This window comes from Cuculus canorus, chromosome 2 (assembly GCF_017976375.1).
Source record: "Cuculus canorus isolate bCucCan1 chromosome 2, bCucCan1.pri, whole genome shotgun sequence".
NCBI classification, from domain to species: domain Eukaryota; kingdom Metazoa; phylum Chordata; class Aves; order Cuculiformes; family Cuculidae; genus Cuculus; species Cuculus canorus.
The window spans coordinates 126,955,517-126,965,237 of NC_071402.1; the positions used below are offsets into that span (position 1 = coordinate 126,955,517).

Consider the following 9,721-nt stretch of genomic DNA (forward strand, 5'->3'; position numbering starts at 1 on the left):
CATGGAAATCACTGTAAAAGGGCTGGCATTGTCTGAGATGGAAGAGTATTCCCAGGAAGATGTTCCCACATTTTTCTCATCCCTTTCCACATCTACTGTATAGTAGTTTGTCCCTGTGCAAAAACATGCTTTCTGAAATTGGAACTCATGCTCATGGAAGTGGTTTCTTCTCTGGTAAATTCCTTCAGACTCAGCTTTGTCTGTTACTCTTTGCTGCACATTTGCATTGGGTTTGGGATTTTAATTCAGGAAGTCGAGAGCTGATACTCGATGCGCTCATGTCCGTGCGGTAGAGGCGATTGCGGATCACTAATGCTGCCCTTAAGTGAGGAGCTGCATGGGACTGCCGGAGTACCGGAGAGGAGCTGGAGGAGTGATCTCTGAGGAGGAGCTGTGCAGTTCATCGCTGTTTGTGGGGGATTTGGTCTCTCATTTTGCTGCTAGTTTAGTGTTCATTCTTGTCCTGGGAATGCAAAAACATTGCCTTCGTTTCTATCTGTTCTTTCTGAGTGGGGAGAAGGGCTGTGGCTTAAGGGGGTTACAGCTTTGTGTATTTTTAGGTAATTTTAAAAAATATATTTAGATGTTCTCTTTTTTAATAGGAGCTGATAGTAACTGAAGTGGTCAAGTCTCAAAGGTGCTCATGATATTTTATCACTGGTTCTGTGTGATTCTTCTCTTGGCCCTGCACAGCTTTATTTATTTTTTTTCTTCCTAGTGCTAATTGTGATACAGCAGTAATGTAAAAAAAAATAAAATTAAAAATTAAGTTTTCTCATGCATCAATAAGCACCAGACTTCAAACCTGTGCATTGGATGACAAGTTGAAATCACTTGCAGTGTAGCCAAACAACTGATGAAGGCATAAATGTTTTCAAATTAAATGGTTCATATAGCTATTCTTGTACTTTTGAAGTGACCTTTCAATTTTGTACAATAGGTGTCTCACTATTGCCATAAATTGAGGGGCGCAGTGGGACTGTACCTGTTTTGTACCTGGCTTGCCACTTCCTTTGGCTCCTTATGAATTTGGTAGAGGAACTGGTAATTTTAAGGTGGTGATTGTTCCCTGCTCCTCTCCCTTCCTCTTTCCTACCTTTCAGGATGCTGAAGTTATTTTTGTGCTACAAATGTTAGTTGACATAGTTTTTAAATTGCATCGAACTTTTCAGTCCTTGAAGCCAAGTGGGAATTAAAAATAAACCCCAAACCTTGTGCTGTGTTATTTATTGTTGTGTAAAGGTAGAGATTACTTTTTTTGTCAGTCTTTTGTGATTTGGGTGGTAAAGCAGAGGATACACAGGTTTCCCTTCTGAAATGAAATGTGAGGTGGCAGTTGTGTGTGTGAAACTTGTGTAAGTGCATCTGGAAGGGACTTCCCCCCCCCCCCCCCCCCCCCCCGCTTTCTCACTCGTGGATATATACTGCTCAACATGAGCATTTTCTGCTTAACTTGGTGTGGAGCTGGGCTGAGACCTTTAGGTGTGCTGGCTGGGTTGTTGCGTGCTCAGTCCTTTTTTGAGTCGCGCTCCTTGCTATGAGACTCATCAATTCCAATTTGAATGTATAAGTGTGAGAGACTAATGGCACGACACAGTTCGAAGCACACTGAATAGCGTATTGGCTGCCAATTTTGTGGTTTGGGATTTTTCTATGTTAAAATTTCCCAGTATTTATAATATTGGATGAAGATCCCCTTTTATGTTCCACTTTAGGGACTCAGCTTTCAAGTTTCAGGTTGTTGTGTGAGATTTTGATATTTCAAAACAGTATATCGCTACTTTATGGCAATTGTTTTGTAGCAGTATTGCTAGCTGAGAAGAAACTTTTGGAGATTTCAAGGAATTGTTCTCCCTTCCTATTACAGTAAAGCAGTCCTAACTCTTTGCTTTATTGGAAATGAAAGCTTGAACCAAGCTTGTGTACAGCTTGGGTTTTCACCCTTCCTTCCTCACCTATTTATTTGATCAGATGTTGAAAAGGGCTCTTACTTGCATGAGAGGGAGTGAGCAGCTGAGAAGTGCTGCACAATAGAGTTCTGTTCAACTTTTTTGGAAATATCGTGCTTGTCACATGATCTCATGGTCACCATAATATTGAGGGTGACATCTCCGTGTGAGAGAAGTTTGGACAAGGTGGATTTGTGCCATAAGCTCTGTCTGTGTCCTGAACAAAGCCAGTAGAGGAGAGCATTTCAAGATGTGAAACATTTACTGCAGGCTTGGGTGGGTGGTGGTGCTGTTGTTAAGGAGTGTGTTTTAAAAGGATCTGAGGGGGAAAATGAAAGCTTTTGATTTTATTGTTAGACAGGAATGTCTCTAAAATTGTTTTGTTGCAAGATTTTACTGGCCTGTTTAAGTTTAGCAAACTTTTATACTGTTATAACAAGTCCTTTAAATGTGTTTTTCCTGTGAGAGGTCAGTATTAAGCAATTAAAACACTGAGTGAGACTGCCTTTTTGAACACAAGGCACTTATTTTAGCTGCTTTGGAACCAAAATGTAGTTGAGACCTAAGCTAGACGATTCTGTGTTGTCCCTTTCCCTTCCCCAGATGTTCCCAGACTGACCCAGCCATCAAGCCTTACCTGAGCCCAGCTGAAACTGTGTTAATCTACACATTCTTACAAATCCCAAGGGTTTTGTGGCATCTCTGGCATTTATTTGTTCTCTCACTTTGGGGGAAGGGAAAAGACAAAGGACTTGGCTGTGAAGGCAGCCACCACACTGCCAGGCTTTGCAGTAGCACTTCAAAGGGAATGTTTTGTTTACTAGATAAGGGAAAACTGATGTAAAGTTGGGGTGCAAATATGATGAATTTGCTGATTCTTACCTCCTCCTCCTGATCAGAGATGGAGTATGTCAGCCATACAAATGTTAGAATTTAGTCTGTCGTTAGGCTGATGAATAGCTTAATATCAAAGCAAATGCATTTATTCAAATTTATATTCTCTTCCTTGAAGGGATGAAGAATCCTGAGACGTCTTCTTGGTGAATTTAAAAATATAATAAAATAAAATTCTTAAATTGTGTGGAAGGGAGCCCAGTAGGAATACTTGGGATTATCACACCCATCTATAATGGAGAGAGTTAGATACTGAAGGCCTTAAAGCTGAAATAGAAGTAATCCTCAAGAAAAGCGGAGACTTCATGAAGCCTAACAGCTGTCAAATGTGTAACAAGTATTTCTGTAACAGCTCTTTGGACTTGAAATGGTTTTGACTTGACATTTTCCCCACAGAGATCTGTTGGTTTTTTTGAGTTGTATATTTGGTTTTGCCCCTTTTGGTGTGACAGACGCTAAGTGTGGACACTGCTATGTATAGTCTATCTTGCAATAATGTTTTCTTTCTGTTTTTTGTTTTTTTAAACTATTTTCTTTAATTTATCTGCAGGAGTCGGAAGCTTCAGATCAGAAATATCCCGCCTCACTTGCAGTGGGAGGTAGGAAGTTTATTTAAAAACTCGTATCTGTGCTTAAAACCGTGTTTCTGTTTCTGTCTTTATTCACAAGACTTTTCCCCTTCCCCCAACTTTCACTTGCTTTGCACACACCACCCATTCTGTTCTGGGGAAAAATCCTTTGGAAGAGGGAACAATAGAGCCTTCTAAGCAATTCAGATAACTGCCTTCATTTCTGCTCTCCAAGTTAACCATAAAAAATGTCGAAATGGATTCTTTGGTGAATGCTGACTTCCTGATGCAGTCACTCTTTGACTGAAAGCTTGTTCGTTTTGGACCTTGCTGGCGTGTGAGTTCAGTGAGCTTACTACAAGTTCATATTTAAATACTTGGCCAAAACCTTAACAAAAGCAGAAATTTAATCACCATAATTTTTCTTTCATTTCCACACATTTCCCCCCCCCCCCCCCCATTCCTCTATAGTGGTGGCATTATGGCAGATTGTTTGCTCAGGCTTTCACAGTTCTGCTCTCACCAATATACTGTATGCTCCACAAATTGTTTACACTCTACAAATAGTGTTCTAATTTTTGCAGTAGACAGGCTACTGTAAGAAGGGATCTATCCTCTTTACTGTGTTTCTTACTTTATATGTGTTTAAAACATTGTTTTCATGTTTTACTAGTGGTAAGTCTTCCTTTCGCCTGAGGGAGATTGGAGACTGGAGGGTGGAGGGTTTGAGGATAAAACTCCACTACGGCTGCTCTCTGAGCAGGTTTGGTTTGCCTTCATATGACTTTCTGTCTGCAGCTCCTTTGTTTGCGCTGCTTGATTGCTTCCTAGCTTTGGAGAAAAAACGGAGGCATTGCTCTGTCCCATCTAGGCTGTCAGCCACAGGGTTTCTGTAAGAGACCAGCATGCACCACCTCTCACTGCTTCAGTCTGTCCTTCTGGGATGTGCTGTCCATATAGGCACTTCCTCTGCACTTCCCTCAGTTGAAATGTATTCACCTGATACTCTTCATTTCAAGTTCATAACTGCACTTTTGTCAAGCTTTTGGGAAGAGTAGTAATAGAAGTGGTTAGAGGTGATGGATTTGCAAATTACCTTATTTTTTGGTGCAAACTTCCTCTGAGGGTATTGCGTAGGAACAGTGAGTATCAGAGCAGAGGCATATGATTCAGAAAAATGCAAATAGACACAGATGTAAGCACTGATGAGCAGAGTACATCAAAGTGCTTACGCCTGCTTGTCCATCATTATGTGTGCATACCTATTACTGCTTGCATGTTACAGGTATCTACCCTTTTTCCAATCTGCTTCCTGGTTTTTAAATGATTTCCCTCTCTGTTTCTGTTGCTGCAGTTTCTGTGGTGACATCTGGTCTCAGACAGATGTTCCCTCTGCTTCACCTTTTTAAAACAGTCTTCCTAAAGTTCCCAAGGAAGAGTTAAAATTCTTCTTACTAACATCCTCTCAACCCTACCTGTATGTCATGAAGTTGCTTGTATAGACCTGACACTTTGGCCACAGAATTTAGAGGGATGAGGCCCCAAAATAGCTTCTACAATACTTTTGCATTCTCTTACAACGTCTTGGCAAGCAGCCCTGGGTTTTTTTATTGACAGACTTCCTAAAGTTTTTCTTTCTAAGTGGTGGTAGTCTGTCACTTCCACACTAAGCAGGTAAGATTTGCATGCTCTCAAAAGAGTGCCTGTCACAAAATACAGCAACTGGTGATTAAATTCCTCAAGGAATTCTTAGGTCAAGCTTCCCTTGAACTTTGGTATCTTTTGGTCCTAAAAGACCTTGCACAAACTTCCTTTGAAGTCTGTAAGAAAGTTTTGGATGCTTCCTCTTTAAGACAAGTCTTTCTTGCAACCAGCTATTTAGTAGGGAGAGTAAAAGTTGATGCATAATGGGGGGATTTGTACTGAAGCAATGTTCTTGCATAATGTTTTTGGAGGGGGTGGTATGTGTGTGCATGTGTGGCAGCTGGAGCAATTTAACTTAAATTGTTTCTTATAGTCCCTCTGTGCCAATCTTCTTGCCTCATCACTCCTTTGTTAATTGCTTCAATCAAGACTGACTTCTAATGGGTGTGAAATCCTTAAACCCAAACCAAAACCACAACTGATAAGAGGTGTTCGGGTTAGTTCAGTCTGTCAGCCCTTGAGTATGTTCAATACTGAAATACAAAATACTGCCTTGCAACGCCTTTATTTTACAGTGGCACAGAGGTGTGAAAAGAAAGGAAAAAAGACTAAGGTTCTTGTGAACTTTTTTCCCTCCTAGTGCAGCTATTATTAGGACTTTGTGATTCTTTGTCATTCTTTGCAGAAGTATTTTCTTAAGATATTTATTTCAACAGAGCTTGATGTAATTTTGTTCTTTGTAGAGAGCAAGCGTTTCACATGGGCAGCCTGCAGGTGTGCCCCTAGCAGTCAGGGTGTTCCTCTGGTTCGGTGCTTTGCAGCTGTTATTGTTGCCTGTGGTTCATGCAGTGATACCCTGGCCCACCTGGGACTGGGACTGAGCCAGGGGCTCTGCACACCCAACGGAGGTGGTTCTTGGCTGATAACAAATCCCTCCTCAAAAAACTCTTTATAATACGGAGGGCATCCATAGTGTTCTCAAATGCGGCTCCGTGAGTTCAGAGAATGCAGGTCTGGAACAGCGGCAGGGATGCTGGTCCCACAGGAATGTACCTGAAGCGTGCACTGTGAAGACTGAAGAGCTCAGTAGCAGCTCCCACTCCCGAGCACCTCAAAGAGTAATGTTGCCTCCTAGTTTTCAAAACCAGAAAAATGTTGAGTTGAAGCTTAATCTGAATTGAGAATGACTTGTGATAGATCAGCTGAGGAAAGTGTCCATATAGGTGCTTTGTTCTCCATGCAGATGGAAGCTGGCTCCTGAGATGCATGACATCCTGGATTAAATGTTTCTTGTGAAAACCTTGGAACCGTTTCACTGCTGTGCTCTCTTATCTTTCCAAGAGGGATGTTCACCTATTTAGTAAAAACTAATGCCTATAGTAGCATTGAAGAGAGAAAACATTGAACTTCAGAAATGTTGTTTTCCCCTCAGAAGAAACTGGCTGTCCTGAAGACTCATGCGAGGTAGGACACTAGACCCATAGTTATTCCATGAAGACTGGGAGATAAATAGGGAGTGTAAATAATCATAGAGTAACAATCATTTATTAATAAGAGTTTCTATAAACCAAATACACAAATTCAGACTAACCATTTGATTTTCTGGATGTCTTCTTAGAGAAAAATGTTCCGGTTATTTTTTTCTTCATGTAGGTTTAAGTTACTGAACAAAATACTGACTCTTACAACCATTTGTAGTGCTTGGACATGTAGATGCTTCCTCTGAGCAATGTAAGAGTTCAGTGTACTTAGCATAGTATAAGTAAAAAATGGTAGGATAATCCTTTTAGACCATATTCAGGGTTAAGTGGTAGAAGAAAGGCAGATAATGACCTACTACAATCTGCTGAGTTATTACATTGAAACAAAGCCACTCCTGAAGAGCTCGCTGTGCAGTGCAGCTGTAAAATATGAAATTCTAATATATTCCAAGACATTCAAGGTTAAGTTTGTAAAGAACTTGCCTGTTAATTAATTTGGACTTCACAAGAAGAGTTTTGGCAAGGTTCTACAGGTGCCTGTACCTGTGGTTTGGGTACTCTTCTTTGTACTCCCTGCTCAGCTAGGAAAGACTGTTGTGGAGGGAAGGCAGCATCTCTGTCTGAACTAGGAAAATTCAGGACTTGCCTCAGACTGAAATTGGAATCTGGACTGGTAGGGGTTTATTCAGGATCATGTCCTCTACTCAACCAGGAGGTTATTTGCATTTTCCCCCTTCCCTCACTGGACTGTCTGGGTTTGAGGACTCTGGATCAGTGCCCATGTTCCATAAAAGCATCATCACTTCTGGAAAGTATCTTCTTCCTTTTATTCTGCTTGCATGTAGAGTGCATATAGAGGTTACTTTATTAATTTAGTTATTTGAAGGACAGCTTCATGAAGAGATTTTATTTTTAAATAAATTTGTTTCGCTTGTTAAGAATTTTATTTGGTGAAGCAAACCCTCAAACAATTAGCGCATCTTTTTTAGTGATAGGATGCGAGTATAATTTCCCCCCTCCTTTTCTCTCTCCTTACTCATCAAATACAATGTCCAGATTGATGCTAAGAATCATAAGTCAAGAATTTGGCACGTTACCTTTTGCCATTCTCCCTGCATACTGGTCTCATCTCTTTCTCATCGGAAACAAGCACCCTGACTCTATGGTCTCTGCAGAAAAGTAAATGTGTCTCTTACAGACTATGGTTCAGGAGAGAGTAACATACTGTTTTGACTCCTAATTTGTAACCGCAAGTGATCTTTCACTTAGCTTGTGAGTACTCAGCCCTGGAGGTGTATTTACAAGATTAAACAACAAAGCCCTTTAAATGGAGGTCTAGGTGTTGAAACTGAAGTACCTAGACATCATTTCTGATTCAACATGATGGAGACCCAAGTAGAGTTCTCCTGAGAAGGAACTGTTGTGTGAAATGTCACACTTGTTCTTTCTTTCCTTCACTAGCTGCTTCAATGTAGAAGATGCTTCAAGAGATACACTTCACAAATATTTTTTCCGTGTTTAGTGAATAAAGTGCTAAAGAACAGACTTTCAAGACACAGATGGTGCCAGAAACAGCACTTGCTGGCTCAGCAGGAAGGTAGCTGTTGAAGAGCTCCCACTTATCTTCTACGGTCTCGAGCCCTTATCAATTTGTATGGAGCAGAGAAGCAGATACAGTGTTGATGAACTTTGTAACAAAAAAGGTAGACTAAAAGCCCAGCCTGTGGGGTGTGAACCTGTTGAGCCATCAGAGAAGCAAAAAAAAACCCCTTTGTGAATGTGTATTCCTAGCTTTGCTGTGAGACTTGCTTTTGGGGACAGAAATGTGTGGGAAGGGAGGTCTGATTTAGCTCTTCCGAAGGCAAAGGGATGTTCCTAAACAGGGTTTGCTTTTCTCTCACTTTTTCATAGATATGAAAAACAAAGTCTTACAGTTATGCTGAGACCTCTGATGTTTTAGATTATTCTCCAAGCAGAAGTAGTAATGGAAAATGACTTTTTGGATCAGAGTTGCAATGTGAGTGCAGGTTCTGCATTGAGATTTCTGTGAAAGAAGAAAAGGTTTGAGCAGCTTCCACCCATCTGCGTATTTTGTAAAACAACTTTCAGCTTCTTTAAGAAAGAATTGAAACTGATTTTGCTTGGGAGTAAACCTTTTTACAGTGCACATAACTTTGTCCTGAGGATCTGTAGTAGCTTGTGTTGCTGCTTTGATTAAAATAGCTGAGCTGTGTGGGGTAGGTTGTTTTTTAGTTGTTTGGTTGTTTTTAATCTAAAGATGCAGTGTAAAAACTAATCTTCCTGAATAGTACCTACTTACGATGCAGCTGATTCTAGGATACCAAGGATATGAAGAGGACAGGTGGGGAACTTTGGGCTTTAAGAAAGGAAAATAAAAACACAAAAACATTGCAATTAAGAATAAATTAGGATCATACAAAGCAGATTTTTCTTGTAAAGGAGAGATGTAGGAATGAGCTGAGCTACCATGAAAAGAATTCTAGAAGAAAGATGAATCAACAGTGAAGAGGTTTTAAATGTATTGAAATATGATCTTTCACCTCAAGACTCTTCCAAGAATCTTAACTTAATGTAGTGCTATAAAAGTAATGTATAGCTATAAAAATGCTAGCAGAATGCTAAGCATGCACAAATTATCTGCTGCTGCCTGCTAGGTGTGGGATCTCTAGTACAGATAGATCTTCATCTTCTGTTTCTTCCTCAGTGAACGTGCTACACCAGGCACTAAGCTGTAGGTTTTGCCAGTTACTACTAGTCCTACTCAACAGGAGACTCGACGTGTTAGTCTTTTCTCTGCAGCAGTATTTTAGGTGTTCGAAAACCTCGGATTTTTAGGGGAGGGTTAAGGAGAGTGTTTTTCAGTCTTTTCTCAGGACTCTTATTTCTAGGCAATTGATTGTTCTTAAGTCTCTCACACAGGAAAGTCCCGTGAGGCTTCCTCAGAGTAGTTTCTGTAGTTTAAAATCACATTGAGCCTCATATCTTGTTCTCTGGTACATTTACCCTCCATTTCAGCCTTGTGCTGTCTTCAAATTTAATAAACACAAACCTGATGCGACACTAGATGCAGTGGTCCCTGTAAACTATGAAACAGCTTGTTAGCTTGACAGTAGGCTGGCAATGACTGTTACCTGGCAGTAACCACAAGGTTAACTTCTCACCT

General features: G+C 40.5%; 1 protein-coding gene across 2 annotated transcripts in view; it reads left to right on the forward strand.

Annotated features, from left to right (window-relative positions):
* The window catches only part of IGF2BP3 (insulin like growth factor 2 mRNA binding protein 3), a 111,242-nt gene that overhangs the window by 21,748 nt on the left and 79,773 nt on the right, over positions 1–9,721 (forward strand). For both annotated transcript variants that reach the window (XM_009570854.2, XM_009570853.2), the window contains one exon: positions 3,394–3,442. In XM_009570854.2, the coding sequence (XP_009569149.1) occupies positions 3,394–3,442 (49 nt within the window). The remainder of the gene's footprint in view (positions 1–3,393; positions 3,443–9,721) is intronic.